The sequence below is a fragment of the Alosa sapidissima genome, chromosome 20 (genome assembly GCF_018492685.1).
Source record: "Alosa sapidissima isolate fAloSap1 chromosome 20, fAloSap1.pri, whole genome shotgun sequence".
Lineage (NCBI taxonomy): Eukaryota > Metazoa > Chordata > Actinopteri > Clupeiformes > Clupeidae > Alosa > Alosa sapidissima.
In genome coordinates, this window is record NC_055976.1 from 5,152,738 (window position 1) to 5,168,438 (window position 15,701).

General features: G+C 41.9%; 2 protein-coding genes across 2 annotated transcripts; one reads left to right on the forward strand and one right to left on the reverse strand.

Moving 5' to 3' along the window:
* Window positions 1-5,343: 5,343 nt before the first annotated feature.
* On the reverse strand, window positions 5,344-6,329 carry her5 (hairy-related 5). Its single transcript, XM_042075314.1, has 3 exons — window positions 6,294-6,329; window positions 5,947-6,042; window positions 5,344-5,832 (listed from the first exon to the last, which is right to left on the reverse strand). Exons 1-3 carry the CDS (start codon window positions 6,327-6,329, stop codon window positions 5,344-5,346), a joined length of 621 nt encoding a protein of 206 aa, XP_041931248.1.
* Window positions 6,330-8,948: 2,619 nt separating this feature from the next.
* On the forward strand, window positions 8,949-10,234 carry her11 (hairy-related 11). Its single transcript, XM_042075316.1, has 4 exons — window positions 8,949-8,990; window positions 9,113-9,208; window positions 9,369-9,462; window positions 9,672-10,234. The coding sequence occupies exons 1-4, from the start codon at window positions 8,949-8,951 to the stop codon at window positions 10,232-10,234; spliced, it is 795 nt and encodes a 264-aa protein (XP_041931250.1).
* The last annotated feature ends 5,467 nt before the right edge of the window (window positions 10,235-15,701 follow it).

A 15,701-nucleotide genomic window follows, 5' to 3' on the forward strand; every position in this document is an offset into this window, starting at 1 on the left:
TACTTTGCTTGATGATCAGATCATTTCAAGAGCTTTGATGAAAGTGGCAAGAGTGGAGGTGTATACAGTAGGCCTATATACCTGATGGTCAGGCCAGTGCAGCAGCATCATCCTCAGTCTCTCCAGGCTGCTGTTTATTCTCCCTCTTCGAAACTTTTCTACCTCTGGTTTCAGGAGCTGCAGCCAAGCAAATAACATGGAATTAGGTTAGATCTCAGGAAAGCAAATATTCCTCTGATCCTCAGAGAATGCAACAGAGAAACTTCTTTATTGATGGAGTAAATTAATGAATAGAGTGGAGTCAGATTTACCTTTCTGGATGCTTTGGCGCTGCCCATGCTCTTTACCGAAATCCCTTTCATATTTTTTGTTTGTTTTCAATGTCAATGCGTTATGTTAGTCGCTTGCAGAGTTCTGTGCTCACCCTAGCCTAGTCTGAAGCTCAGCTTTTATTAGGGCAATGTTGTCTCTTAGGCCACGCCCACTATAGTCAGTAACCAATGGGGTAATGAGTAGGCCTCAACTGCTTTTTGATGACCGCAACAGCATTGATGTGTTAAACTTTTTTATTTATTTATAATAATAATATAATAATTTATTTAAACGTTTTTATTTATTTTTTATTTATTTATAATATATAAAACTGTTGACAGTTTTCGATGCGGTCTAACCAAAATACATAAACGTCTCCTTCAGCAACAGCGCACGTAAGAAAGTGCTTCTACGTGTAGGCCTTATGGCTCACATTTGCCATATGATGTACATGCACACAATTAATTCACGTCATCAAATGTCCGAATCATAAGAATCAACGTGTAGGCTATTAATTTGAGCAGACCAATGTTAGCTGGCCTATAATTCTAATCTGTCCCTAAGAAGCACATTGTTTGTTCTGAGGGCCATCGACTTTGAGGAGGTGACAAAGAACGTGGCCACTTTTAGGCACAACCTTCCCTTTGATGTGTTCATAAACACATTCTGGGCTCGTGGAGAAGGTACAATTTTTAACACCTTGACTCGAGCTGTCCACGTGGCAACGATAATAGGCGTAGCAACTTGCCTCTCAACTTGTGTCTCCTGTTTCATCATGCATTGTATTGTATCGTGCTGCATTATTTAAACCAATGGAGGGCTATAACCAACAGGGAACTGTCAGTCTGAAAACCTTTAGGATAACGTCCTTGGAAAAAGCTCAATAAGCTTGACGCTCTAGGCCTAATCATTAAAATATTATGTGAAAGGTATCCGGGGGCATGGATGAAAGTCCATTGCGTGTTACAAATTAAATGTAGGCTATTGGCCTGAGATAACATTATATTCAATGTCTGAATAAACACACCATTTGATTTGAACTGTGAATTTTCTCAGCTGAAAAATCACACCTTTAGTCATGGCATCTGTCACATTTTACAACCACTGACCGACCTTGACTGAACTTGCAATAGGCTATGAACTGCCATCAATTTCTGTAAGGCCTCCACGTGCATATGTGGCCTAACCGTCCACATTTTGTGCCAATCCAAAGTCATTTTCACCTGGAAAATGTGGGATTGGTAAGATTTTTTTTTAAAAAAGTAAACTGATAAAGCAACATGTCTCTCGCTTTGCTATTGTTGGCCTAGTCAAATTGTCAGTCCAGACGACCATTCATATCAGGCTGCGTAAAACTAGAAAACTGGGTTCACAGTTAGCCAGCCTACTAAAATCAAATGAGAAATCTGGTCCCCGAATGCAAATCTGTTAGTGCTGCAGACTTAATAAAGGTCTGTGCAGTGTGTCTGTGTTCTGTGTTAGAAAAGGGATTGGATAGATTATTTTCCTAATGCTTTTCTTTTCGTGTGGTTGTTCTATTGTTGTGCTGACCGCACATCCGCAACAGCTGAAAAACGTAAAATAATTCTGCTTTAATCCACTTAAACAACACTATAATTGCATTTAGAGATCGATCTTTTCCTTAATAACCGGTTAAAGCGTCATTCCGGTTGTTTAGAGACAGTGCACCCTCAATTGAATCCCTAATCTCATTTCGATTGAAAATCGTTTATTTAAGGGCTCAGCCATGGGCGACAGAGTAACGCAAATCTCCACATAAAAGCAAGTCCTGTTCAAAGATCGCCACGGCGGGACTAAGCCTCAAACTTTGATGAAGGATGCCGTTGCCATAGACACAGATGGGGCGAGAGAGAATGTGGCTAAACCCTAATAAATCACCCCAATGAATGGCTAAATGAAGGTTGTTCTGGACAATATGATATCAGTTGCGACTATGGTAACATGATTTTCAGATACAATAAACTGATTTTAGATGAATATTTCAGTAGACCTACAACGCCCTCCACATGTATTGACACCACTAAAGTTTAATAAAAAGAGGTACCCAACCTTGAAAGGAATCACATTTGTTCTGAGAAAAACAAATGTCATCAAGAAATACATTTCTTTAACAATGTGCCACAATTACTTGCACCCTTCAAAAATAGGCAATATTAACAACATTTAACTGGATTTTATTTTCCATTTACATTCAAGTTCCTTAAGTTAATCATACTGTCATTCAAGCATGCACACTGATGTCCCTCACGCATCCAGCAGCCGCACCTCTCCCATCCCCATACAATACACCATTGCTCTGCTTCACCCACCTCTGGGGGTGCCTCCAGCCTCCAATAGCCTCATGGAGAGAGCAGTCATCCCACCTGGCATTGACCCTCGGGTCTCTAGGGTATCAAGCTTGCATCACCCTGTGGTAAGTGGCACTGCAACATTTCCGCTTCTGCATTCAGCACATCCTGGGCAAAGACAACCTTAATGTGACAACAATGGCGGTGTCCTCTTGCTCACTGTCTGGTCCCTTACACTAAGGTACGTAAATAAAGTGACACAGAGGTCAAAGGGCCTAGTAATTCTTTAACATGGGAAAGACAAGAGAATACACTATTCAAATAAAGGGAAAGTTTGTTGACCTCTGTAAGTCCAGGAATGGCTTAGAAAAAAGGTACTCCCTTGAAAATTCCCATATTCACAGATAAAACAGCAATTAAGACGTTCCAATCACCTGGAAACGTGACAAACTTGCCTGGACAAAACCCCATGTCTTGCCTTATGTATCTCTGCCAACATTAAAAGGGTCATAATTGGATCATCCAGCAGGTCAATGAACCAAAACATACAGTATGCCCATATCTACACACACATGGTATACTGAACACAAAATCAAGCCTCTAGATAGATAGATAGACACTTTATTGATCCCCAAGGGGAAATTCAAGACTCTGTCATGGTCATCTCAGCCAAACAGGAGTATACACATGTGAGGACCCAGAAATGTGTATGATCTGCAGAGATTTTGTGAAGAGGAATGGTGTCTAACAAAAAATGGCTTTTGTACAAGGGAGCCAATAATTGTGGCACATCTGTTTTTGTTAAAAATATGTATTAATTCAATGAGATTTGTTTGTTTATTTTTCCTCATTGCTTTCATTGTGAGGCCAACAATTATTTGACTTCTTTTTTTCTGAACTACACTAGGGGTGCCAATAAATAGGGCACTTGGAGACATAAGCCTATATCAACACTGAATCCTCGCTCGCTTTTTTGAAAACAAAAGGTGTTTTGATACCTCAGGCAGCCAAAATGTTGCAGGTACTGAGGAATCCAAGGGCAGCCTACCAATCAAAGTTATTAAAGGCTAGGTAAAATACAACAAATTTGTCAAAGTCACCAAAAACCTTATTTGGATGTAGATTCTAGGAATCATTGCTGAAATAATGTTTACAGGCCTATCACAAGGAATAGTTCTTTATTCTGAATCTGTTGTCAACACCAAATTGCATCAGATTCATATAAAAATGTTTTAAAGCAAATAAATAGTATGCAGTCAATAACTGTTATTTGTATGATTTATGTTTAAATCACTGATATGCTTAAATCATACATATATTAGGACAAAGGACTAATAAGCACATTAATATGATATATGTTTAAATCCTATATTATTCCAGCATCAAGAGCACATTGTACATCAAGTGTACACTGTAAACATTGCCACACAGCATCTTCGTCCGGCAGATCACATATTGATCAGAAAGTTAGAACCTGTAATCAATTCAGTGGAATAACTGTTGTGGATTTGTTGGAACACTGTTTTATCATATACGAGACACAGATTTTTTTTTACACAAGAACTACTACAAGCATTCATTTCATGGTCACAAAGTCTCAGACTGTCAGATGAACTGAATCGGAGTATAATGGAGTGTTATCGCAAATTGTGTGTGGTAGACAGGGTCAATTGTTTATGCTGGCATCACCTGTGGAACATTCTGGTATAATCTCGTATGTGTGTTGAGAAAGTGAACCTTTGATTGAACTATTTAACCTGTTGATTGGGGTGCTCTTGTTGGCTTTGATGAATGGATTTTAGACATTTGATTGCAATAGCTGCATTATGTGTCTGTAAAAGCCTGTATTTGAGATCAGAGCAGGTCATCCATTCCTAAATCAGCATATCAATGATTTCTGCATTGTAACCAATCAACAGAAAGACCTGGGAGCTGTGAGCCAAGATCACCAGAATGGAGTAATTGGTCAAGTAAAAGTCTGCAAATGTCTGCATGTTCACAAGTTCAACTGTCCACATTCACACAGGAGATGTGCGAGTCAATCTGAACACAGGCTCAACTGAATGCGCTTATTTCCATTTACATTTCAAAATCATTTCAGAGACACACACTTGTAAATGTATACAATTTCTTGTTTAATACAAAAATAGAATCAATCACCTTTTCCACTGCCCATGTTTAATATAAACATGTTAGAGAAAGGGGGAAAAAAATGAAAACATTTTTGAACCTCTCATTGTAAAAAAAATCTGCTGGTTACAAAAATGGGAGGTAGTGAATGAAAAAAATATAAACATGATATCAAGTATCACACTCTTTCAAAAAAGGAGAATCAAAAGAAAATATAACAGTGATGCAAATCTACATGTCTACAATCTCTATGTGCAGCACACTGCTGCTAATAAAAAAAAAAGACATCCACTGTACAAAAATACATATATATCGTTTTTCACCAGGGAAACTCGTTTACATTGCTTTGGAATGTATAGATGACCAAATTGCAAATTAAAAAGAGTGTCTGACTCAAAGTCTCCACTTGAGATGCTTTGAATGTGGTCATAATCCCTCGTCTGGTAAAACACAGTAGCAACCAATTCATGATAAGTCATCTGTACAAATATAGCTGTATATTTACACATCGAGTGATCTGACCTATAATATGATCACAACCAGGAGGTCAGCAAGGATCCCAGCCATGCAAATCACCCACCGTTCAGCTGTTCTACTGTGGCCATGGTCTCCACACACAGTCACTGAACACCAATGAAGGCTTTTGGGAGGCAGCCGAGTCCTTTGTTGGCAGGTAAGTTGCTTTTATCTCTTGTGGTCCATACTGGGCAGTGGCTGCACTGAGGTGTGCTGCTGGAGAGCCTGGCCTGGATAGCGGCTTTGTTGATAGAGTCCTGGGGTCATGTGGTGCCATCGCCATGGTTGCCGGATGCTGCGGTGCCAGGTGGTTGTGGGAACGCTTCCACTCCAGTCCACCTTCCAGTTCTTGGGTTTTGGACGTGATGAAATGACTGACCGTCAGCAGGCAAGCCCTCATGCCATCGTTGTACATCTGCCTTTTGTGGGTGAGATGGTCAGTATCCTCCTCCCGTGCCCTCTTCCTGCCTTTGCTTCTGGACTGAAGCTCTGCTTGCTCAGCTCTGAAGAAGTTCACAACACTCTCCAAGATTTCAGCCTTCTCCACTTTGGGACTTCTAAGTTTCTGTAAGGAGACATAGATGCTTTTATTACAAGTGGGTTCTGAGCAACCCAATGCGATTAATAGAATTAAGAACATTTTCCTTAGAATTTCACCTTAATTCTTAATTCTGCATACCTCATTGTCTGTATTTTCTGACAACAGCAGGCGCAGGGTCTCTAGGCTGTGATTAATGCGGTCTCTTCTGCGTTTCTCCATTACAGGTTTGGCAATCTGAAACAAACAACAAACAAAATCTAATGTTATACAAAGTGTTATACCTCAGGTGTTCCATAAAATACATTTGATACATTCCATAAAATACATGTTTAAACATTTTCACTACACTGACTGAACCATACAAGCTTAGGTAAGTTGTGGTGTACAGGTTAAATCCTTAGGCACACATTCAAACTAGCAATAAGCAGTAGGCCTCTTCCTTAATAATAAACCATGTGTTGTGAATTGCGTTATATTTGTCTTACCCTTCGAAATTTCTTTGCTGGTCCCGAAACGTCCATAATGTCGAAATATCCGTAGACTCACACCGTTGCAGAAAGTTGAAGTTCAGTACAGTGGGTCTACCTGGCACTTATAATTGAAATGTGCCAAAAGCCACACCCAAATCTCCGCCTTTCAATTTGGTAGAACAAAAGGAGGCTTTGCCTCCTCTGCGACGTGAACATGAAAAGGAAGGGTCAAACTTCCTTTTGTGAAAAAATAATTGGTTTCTTGACTAGGCCTATTTCATCCTATTTATGGTTCGTGTAGACTAATCTTGGTTCAGAGTAATAGATGGGCTACCAACCTCTTCCTATCCGACAGACTGCAGTTAATATTACACAGCCTCTACACTTAACTTGTTTTCAAGTTGTATAAATAGGCTATACTACAGACCATGGATACTTTATAAACATATAAACGGCTGAAGGCTCTCTAACTCCATACAAAACGCGACAAATTATTCTACATATTTAATTTGTAGAATTACATAATTACAAACTGACTGGACATTTTTAGTCGACCTTTAAGACTGAAGGCGTAGGCTACGTGCCTCTTCTCACAAGGTTTAGTGGCGCAGTTCTGCGATCCAATGATCTTTCTTTTCCAGAAAGGTCTGCGAAAGACCGCTATTAAGAAACAGAGGGCATGCAATTATTAATCATCAAATAGTCAGTTAGACCGTTGTAAAAAGCATTCAGAGGGTGCCAAGACTGTTGATTCCCAATCGCGCCACTGGAACACAGATCTTATAAGAATTTAAATTGCTTTTAACTGTGAACCGCCTATTGCTACAAGTGAGCCATCTCTGATTTAAAATGTGGATGGACAATTAAAGAAATGACATTCACACAGACTTGCTGGCATATGTCTGGACAGTTGCTTCAGCTAACTTTCTGACATACCAGGCCTAATTGAATACTATGAGTGAAATATTTGATTTACTTAACAGTAGCCTAGGTAATAGATTATATAAACATTCTGTGACCCACTGCTAGGATGAGAGGGGGAATAACACTAGCATGATCGGATCAAGAACATCCCGTTGGGATTATCTAGAATTAAAGGGGGTCCTTTAACAAAACAGGAAGAAGTGAGTCCTTTGTGTTTGTCTTTGGCTTTGCAGTGGTGCGTGTCAACTGAATCCTTGAAATCTGTTTAGCGCCGATTAGCATCTTGTGTCAAACCCACCTTACTTTGTGTGTGTGTGTGTGTGTGTGAGAGAGAGAAAGCATATGCCATCCAGCAGCGCGCAATAGGCCTACCTAACCACATGCATAAAATATGGAAGGGAAATACAGATCCAAATCCCAATACAGGTGGTAGCTATGATATATTTCACCATTCTGATATGGTGGGAGCGGAACCTGAATGGAGCATCTGCAGAAAGTGTCTAGATTGGGCGGGATCCACCTACTTTAAATAAAGATTGTGGTTCGCTTACCGGCGTCTCTGGGAAGATACAATTAAACACATCAGGGATCTAAGTAGAAGTAACTCCCTCTCTCTCTCGCACACACACTCTCTCTCTCTCTCTCTCTCTCTCTCTCTCTCTCTCACACACACACACACACACACACACACAGAAACACAAATGGCATTACTTGGAATTCGCCTCTTTCGAACCAGTCCTGTTCGCGCTTTTCTTACTCATTAATCTATAAAAACGTTGCATTTTGCACGCGCCTAAAGGTGTTACTTTAACGCGCATCTTTTCCACCTCAAACCCAAGGCACACTTTGGTCATTTTTGTCACCCTAAAATATATTCACACTAGCGGGTGCGATGTGCATCGTTAATTTACTCACCTTACTTTAGTTCCCACGAGAAAATATTCTTTCACATTTGGTAAGCTAGGTTACTTTTGGAACGCATTTGGCTTACTGCACATGTTCTCTTTAGGGTAAACCAACGGTAAAGTTATTGTAACTTAGCTTATTCGGCACTGCTCAACCCCCCACTGATATTGATTCAGTGACGTTAAAATCTACGTTGGATATATTTGAATGTTACAAAGGCTTAATTATGTCCGATAAAAACATTTTATTCTAAGGAAGGCATATACCCAGCATTTTGTGTGCATTTCAGTAAGCTACAATGTTTTGCTTTATTTATCGCCGCCTTATCACCCCTTCCCAAACAACACACTACCACTGAGAACTCTAGCTTCTCATCGGTTGAGTAACTTCAGAAAATATATCAATATATATTTATATTTATATTTATATATATATATTTATTTATATCAATAAATCAGTTATACATCTAGGACTAGCCTATAGTCTATAGCCACATGAAAGTTAGGCCATATATCTTTATCATTCCTTCACGAACACTGAATAATTCGTGGGAAACGATACACAGAATAACAGTTATGATTAACTGGACTATTATTATAATCCTTCAACTTTCCAAACCCTATCAAACACAATCTCAGACCTGAAGTCATCAAACGAGATAGGCCAAATGTGTGAAAGCAACGTCATTGACACCTCTCATCCAATCAGATGCGTCCTGTTGGTCTAAAAGCCAAGCTCAGGTCTGAGCTAGCCTACTATCCATTCATCGTACTCATCCCAGGAGGGTTTCGCAGTTTTCCCACAAGTTCCTCACAAGTCTTCAGACTTTTGGTTGAAGCAATGAAGAACTCAGATGTAAACAAGTCAAAATGCCTGAAACGAGTAAGTGTGGTGGATGCTTTTCATATAGGTCTGAATTTGTTTGGCTTGGTTTTAATTATTATGGAAATAATGTCAGTGGCACAATCTGGACACTATTGAATTTTGCAATTGAACTCTCACAGGTACTGAAACCAGTGATTGAGAAGAAAAGAAGAGATAGGATAAATCAGAATTTGCACGAGTTAAGAGTTTTGTTGCTGAGATGCACGAAAGACACGGTAAGTAAGCAAGGCCTTGAGGGCGCTCTTTCAAATATAGACCTTTTGCAATTGTATTGTTTTCTCACGTCATGGAGGTGGTGGACATTCTCCATTTAGAGACTCGCACGATAAAGTGTTGCCATTTTAACGGTTTCCCCCCTCTTCTCACAAAAACTAGCGTTTGCAGAATCCCAAACTGGAAAAGGCGGAGATTCTAGACCTTGCCGTTCAGTACCTGAGGAGGGATACAGAAAAGCATTGCAAAAGAAACGGTAAGGGAATAATGGTGTTAGGGAACATGGGCAAAAATGATTTTGGTGTGCATAGAAAACTTTATGGTGCACCAAAAAAGTTTTCTATTTTTTTGCTTATTTTTTTGCTTATGTGTGCTTATGAGTTTCTGCACTATGTCTGATTTGGGGATCTGTAAATGTAAAATAAACCTGCAGGCACCTCTAATCCCTTTATGTATCTCATGTAGAACCTGGAAGCCAACATCCGCCTGATGAAGAAGTCAACCCTGAAATATCTGTGTCAGGACTTCAAGCACCCCATGCACAGTTCAGCTCAGTCTACACTGCAGGCTTTCACCACTGCCTAACCAACGTCTCCAGCTTCATGACTAATACAGGTTCATCTGAAGTTGACCCCAAGGTCAACAAACTAAAGGTCCGCTTGGACGGTCACTTCACCAATTCCGGCCACCAGGGGCATGGAAAAGAGCGACAGCTCCACCCAACCGATGCACCAACAAGCCGCTGTCCTGACTCACCCCCCGTGTCTGAGCAGATGACACCTCCGCACTCTCCATTCCTCTCCCACTCCACCCCTGCAGCCCACCCCTCCATCTCCTGTGAGCCATCGTTCTCACACAAGGCATCCCTACATTCTCTTGACACCTATAGACACTCACCCTCCTCTTCCTCTCTGGTCACGACGTATTGCTCATTGAGCCGTCTCACACCCTTCCACTCCCCTTCTCCCATGAGGAGACATGCTGTTGGTCCAAATTCAACAAGCTCAACGTGGCGGCCGTGGAACTGACCATTTTACACAGGTGACCGAATGATATGGACGCACATGGATTTTTATATCTCCCTTCACTCAAAAACAAAGACACCAGGAGAACAGGAGATGCTGATGAGCCAGGAATGAACATCTTATGAAAGGATCATGATAGCCATGTTACCACATAATCCTTCGTGGTAGCATAGGTGTCAGTCAGCACTGCAGGGGACCGATCACTGTTTAACGGCTGCAGTTGTCTGTTTGAAAGACATATGAATGACCCTACTGTGATTGGCACACTTGTCAGAACAGATGGGTCCTCTCCCTGTGCTCTTCTATGTCTTAATCTTCTGACCAAGATCATGGCACATATATTGTGTGTATATATGTAAATAGATATATTTTTATATATAGTATATTTTGTGAAATATTTATGTTTTCTACCATTTTTCGAAATAAACACATTTTATAAAGCCGACTCTGAAGTGCCCTTTTCAACCAAAGCATGCACATCTCGATAGTGAAGCCCAAACCATTTCTCCACACATCCAAGTGTATGTGATCAGGACCACATGTAATGAAACATGTGGATGGGGAATAATATGTCTGTAGCCACAAATGTTGGATTAGAGAAGTCATGGAATGGTAGTAATTTGCCATAAGTCACTCCAACACATATCCTGACCTTGGCTGCTGGGTCTGCCCCAATTTGTGAGATTCTTTTTCAATAATCAATAGGCCTACTGAAAAATAGCTTTAAAGTCAGACAGTGGATCTCGTGTCACTATTTGGTTTTCATCAGATGCCATTCAAATATATACAGAAATGGAAAGGGTTTACTTAATGTTAACAAATGAGGTAACTACAGTCTTGTTCTTTATTTGTTCAAGATTAGAGATGGAGAAATAAAATGTATTTATTTATTTCTAATTCTAATTAATTTAAATTAACCAGTCTCCTTAGCAATGCTCTAACTTCAATGGTCTAAATGGTTATTGCCTTAATTCTCATGGCTAGATGCTAATTTCCTAGCTAATTTACTTTCCTTAAAGGGGACACACCTTTGAGGGCCAAGACTCCACCTCACAGTTTTCTTCCTATATGCAAAGACAAAGACAACCATTTTAATGTTTTTTAGCTGTTTCTTTATAAAAAATAATATTTAATATTTTTTGACTGAAACTATATGAAAAGTGTTGAAGGGGAAAAAGCACTGACCGGTAAGTCTGACATTGGGGTTTGTGTTTTTGTCACAGGGTAGCGTGGACAGAAAAATGAATGGGAACATATGATGCCAGTTCGCCCTCTAGTGTTTCTTAAAGACATTACATGAATGAAAGTTACTCTGCTTACCAGTACATAAACATCCAAAAACGCAAGAAGATCTTTCACAGTATGACCCTGCCAGTTATGTCACCAAAACAGCGGCGCCGGAACGAGTTTGAAAGTGGGGGTGCAAAAAAAAAAAAAAGCTGGTTTCGGGCTGGGTTTCCCGAGACAATTTTGAAAATTCCAGAGGCCAACTATTCACGCACGTTTTCACGTGGGATATTACGATATAAGATAGTCTAATAATAATTTTTTAAAAAGTCTAACAAAAATTGTCATTATTTTAGGTGCTGTGTAGTGATTTCGGGTGGTTTCATTCAAGCTGATTGGACTGCAAGTAGCGTCTTTTTACGCACAGAGTGATTTAGTCTAGGCTACAAGTTCTAAATGAATAATCTGCTAAAATAAACTGCGCCTGATATTGACAGACACAGACACACTTCGTCTGTTTAATATATCTATGCGATCACAGGTCCGCGAGTAATTCAAACGAGAGTAATGGGTGTGCAACGTTGGTTTTTGTACATGACGTTATTATTTTGCAGTCACTTCGTCTGCTTTCATAAGCCAGAAAGATCGACATACTTGGTACCAATGGATAGCCCCGTGTCTCCTCTTTCATCTGATATGCTTGAGAGTAATGGGTGCGCAGGTGAACGCAGAGAAGTATAGACTGTAAATATGATGCAATTTGATTTAATTTCATGATTTTTTTTAGTTTCATACTTTAACGTACAGACAAGTGCGTGATCTCGTTGGAAAGCCCCACTTCTGCTCTGTCACACAAAAGGCTTCTTGCTGCTATGAACAGTTGCGGAGCAATGTAACAGAGAAGAAAGGGTGCGTTTTTTGACGCACTTTGCGTCAATCGGCTTCGAAGGGTTAAAATCTCACGTATCCCCTGGAGTGCCTTCACGTACCCCCATTTGGGAACCACTGAGCGATGCCTTGTCGGTGTTGTGGTCAACAACTGCCCTTTTTTTACCCCCGAAAAGTGGGGGTGCGTTCGCACCCCCTGCACCGGTGCTTCCGGCGCGCTTGCACCAAAAGATACCAATTAGCCTATTGGCACTGTTCATGAATTCATGAATACTCTGTTAAGACATGACATCATAGATCTGAATAACTTAGAACCTCCAGAGTGAGGAAAGGTATTACACTATTAGTGTACGATACTAAACTAAACATGTGATAATTAAGTAAATATGTAACACAATGTAACATAAAACAATGTTATGCCAGTGAGGAAAAAAGTTTGGTAACTGAATATAATGTGCAGTAACCTGGGGGCCAAACTACTGTTTGGTGTGATGCCACTGAAAACTGCAGCCAGCAGGGGGCAGTGTTTGATTACCTTGCGAGGAGCTGAAACTGCTTGTGGTTACCTGTGTTCTCACAGCTCCTGGAGCACGGCCTACAACTGACACCAGGCATGCCCATCTCCATACAGCGGCAAGCTGACGGACGCTTGGTTTCCTTGGTGTGTGAATATGTCCTTTCTCTCTCTTTCTACCGCTTTCTCTCTCTCTCTCCCTCTCTCTCCCTCTCTCTCTCTCTCTCTCTTTCTCCTCTCATCCTCAGATAAATGCACACCCTGTCCTATCTCTCACTCACATCTCTATTACAAGGCCTGAATATTTCCTGAGCACGGCACCAAGGGATTTGGCTGGAGAAAACAGACTTTCTGACATGACAGGACATGTCTCTGGGATAATGTTTTTCTCTCTGCCGCCCCCCCTCACCCTCCATCGTCTTTTCCCATCGCAGAAGGCCTCCGTCTGTACTAGTTCCATTGCCTCTGAGGTGGCCATTGTTCATTGTTGGAGAGATGGGGGGCACATCATGGTCAGTCCGATTTTCCACACTGTCTGTCTTCAGGTTTTGATCATTCCGAAAAAGGAGTCATGTGATCACGGCACGGGAGGACAAATTAAAGAGTAGGAGTGGAATGCCTTGTGCAATGCTCATAATTAGATGGAAAAGGGCCCCCAAGAAGTCACTTCGAAAATATCGCCCAACAATAGGTAATCGGCCCTGAGCCCTTTTACATACTGGGGAAGAGAGGTGGGGGATTTACTGATTAGCACAGATCCTTTTCCCCTGTGATCATCATATCTGCTAATGGCAAACTCTCCCCTTGCATTCCTGGCCTGCCCCAAAACAGGGAGGGAGCCAAATCAAAGCAAACATTGCGGAGGATCCACAGTGGAGATGTCATGGTTTTGTCATGGTTTGTCATGGTTTATTGAGCTCGGCGGTAAGTACATTTGGGTTGGCACATCCTGAAAAGCAATTTGTTGAGGCAGGGCGGAGTGTCAAGCCCTCTCATCACACGTGCACACACTTGTACCTGCGGATTTGTTTTGGTATACGCACGCTCTCGCCGCTCACGCAGACACAAATCAAGAAATGCCCTCAGAAACCAGGGGGTTTTACCTGATCGATGAGACAGTGAGATAATTACCAATACGCACCTTACTGTAGTGTATACACTTCTTACACACTCGGAAAAATGAGCCCTGACATTCCACAGGGATTTTGCCACAAGCCTCTTTGAACCTCTGAAATAAAGCTCTGTTTGCTATAAAAATAATCCTTTGCCCTTGGCTGTTACACATCACACAACCACAGAGGAATTTCTGAGAGGCCACTGTCAACACAGTTGATGATGGACAATGGCACCTGATTGGTGTGCCAAGGTGTGCTGGTGAGAACGGTTTCCAGCCTGGACACAAGGCTGACTGACTGACCTGAGGTGCTATTGATTCCATCAAATGCAACGGCAAGAGAGTTTGGTAATGCACATGAATGGTTTCAGCTTCCTTGTGTGTCTATTCTGATTACAGTGTAATGAACCTCAGTACTTGATTTAAGAGTCATGTCGAAGAGTCATGTAGAAGAAAAATACCAGCGCCCCACCACCATCACCACCCATTTTCCTGTTTGAATACTTCACTCTGTTTCTATGTGCTTTAGAGCAATGTTGAAGGATTATCTATCTGACAGGGCGCCTATTATCTGTTGCCAAAACTAAACCTTTGGGTGTATGTTGGAATAATTGAGAATGAACCCTAAACAATTGCACCCAGGTCAATGTTTTGTCACTGTCTCTGTTCTTGCCCCAGGACAAGGAGAAAACTTGAACTGAAAACTGAAACTCTATCTGAGCAAACTGAAGCTGCAAGTCCACAGACAGAGAGAGAGAGAGCCACACATAGACACACACACACACACACACACACAGAGAGAGAGAGAGAGAGAGAGAGAGAGAGAGAGAGAGAGAGAGAGATACACAGACACATAGACACATGCACACACACACACACACACACACACACACACACACACACACAGACACACACACACACACGTACACACTTTACACTTCACAAAATACCCTGACATGTCCAACACAACAGACATGTCAGTAGAGCAAGGTTATTCAGTCAGAGATGGACAGCAGTAGTTGTGGCGAGCTTGTTGAGATGAGCGGCCCTGCCTGCGATGGCGGAGGGAAAAGACACCTCAGCCATGCCATGCCCGTCCGCAAGAATGCAGATCTGTCACTCGCGCGGCTAACTACCGTTTTTCCCCTCTTTCATTTGTCTCTTTCTCCTTCCACCAGGGGCTTTGAAGTGAGTCGCAACAGGAGCCCTGACTGTAGCAAATTACCCCGCAGACTGAAACATTTTTGACATAAGTCCTGAGAGGCTGGCGAGCCGCTTTTCCTGGCCGGCCCTGGCGGCCACGTTTCATCTGGGCCCCGTGGCGGATGGCGGCGATGACAGAAGAATGGCTGGACACGCTGGACAGGCAGCAGTGACGGACGTGGCAGGCCCCCGGGAGCCGGGCCACTGCAGACGTATCAGCACCAGGCCGGCCGTGCCGGGGCAGGGTTTCGCCCCGTGCGGAGAGACGGGAGCGCCTGCCAGCACCACCCTCCTCTACGGCCGGCCCGCCAGGCCAGCGTGGGCAGATGATGTGGACGCTCTGCTGTCACTGCTGCAGGATGGCAATGTGTTGATGGCCGCTGGAGTTTAGAGTTGTTACTCACAATTATAAATACAGGTTTTAGAATATAGTGCTGCACCTAATGCTTAAAAGTGAGCGCTATAATAATCAAGCACAACTTATGAGGCCCATTTTTCCCATTTTGCTGATCAACAATGTCATT

What these genes read in the sequence shown, in the direction of transcription:
- her5 (XM_042075314.1), bottom strand. Translation starts at nt 6,329, where the DNA reads ATGGACGTTTCGGGACCAGCAAAGAAATTTCGAAGG. An exon ending in CAGCAAAGAAATTTCGAAGG is followed by an intron (nt 6,043 to 6,293) that starts GTAAGACAAATA and finishes TGTTTGTTTCAG; the next exon opens with ATTGCCAAACCTGTAATGGA. An exon ending in CAGAAAATACAGACAATGAG is followed by an intron (nt 5,833 to 5,946) that starts GTATGCAGAATT and finishes GTCTCCTTACAG; the next exon opens with AAACTTAGAAGTCCCAAAGT.
- her11 (XM_042075316.1), top strand. Translation starts at nt 8,949, where the DNA reads ATGAAGAACTCAGATGTAAACAAGTCAAAATGCCTGAAACGA. An exon ending in AGTCAAAATGCCTGAAACGA is followed by an intron (nt 8,991 to 9,112) that starts GTAAGTGTGGTG and finishes GAACTCTCACAG; the next exon opens with GTACTGAAACCAGTGATTGA. An exon ending in AAAGCATTGCAAAAGAAACG is followed by an intron (nt 9,463 to 9,671) that starts GTAAGGGAATAA and finishes TATCTCATGTAG; the next exon opens with AACCTGGAAGCCAACATCCG.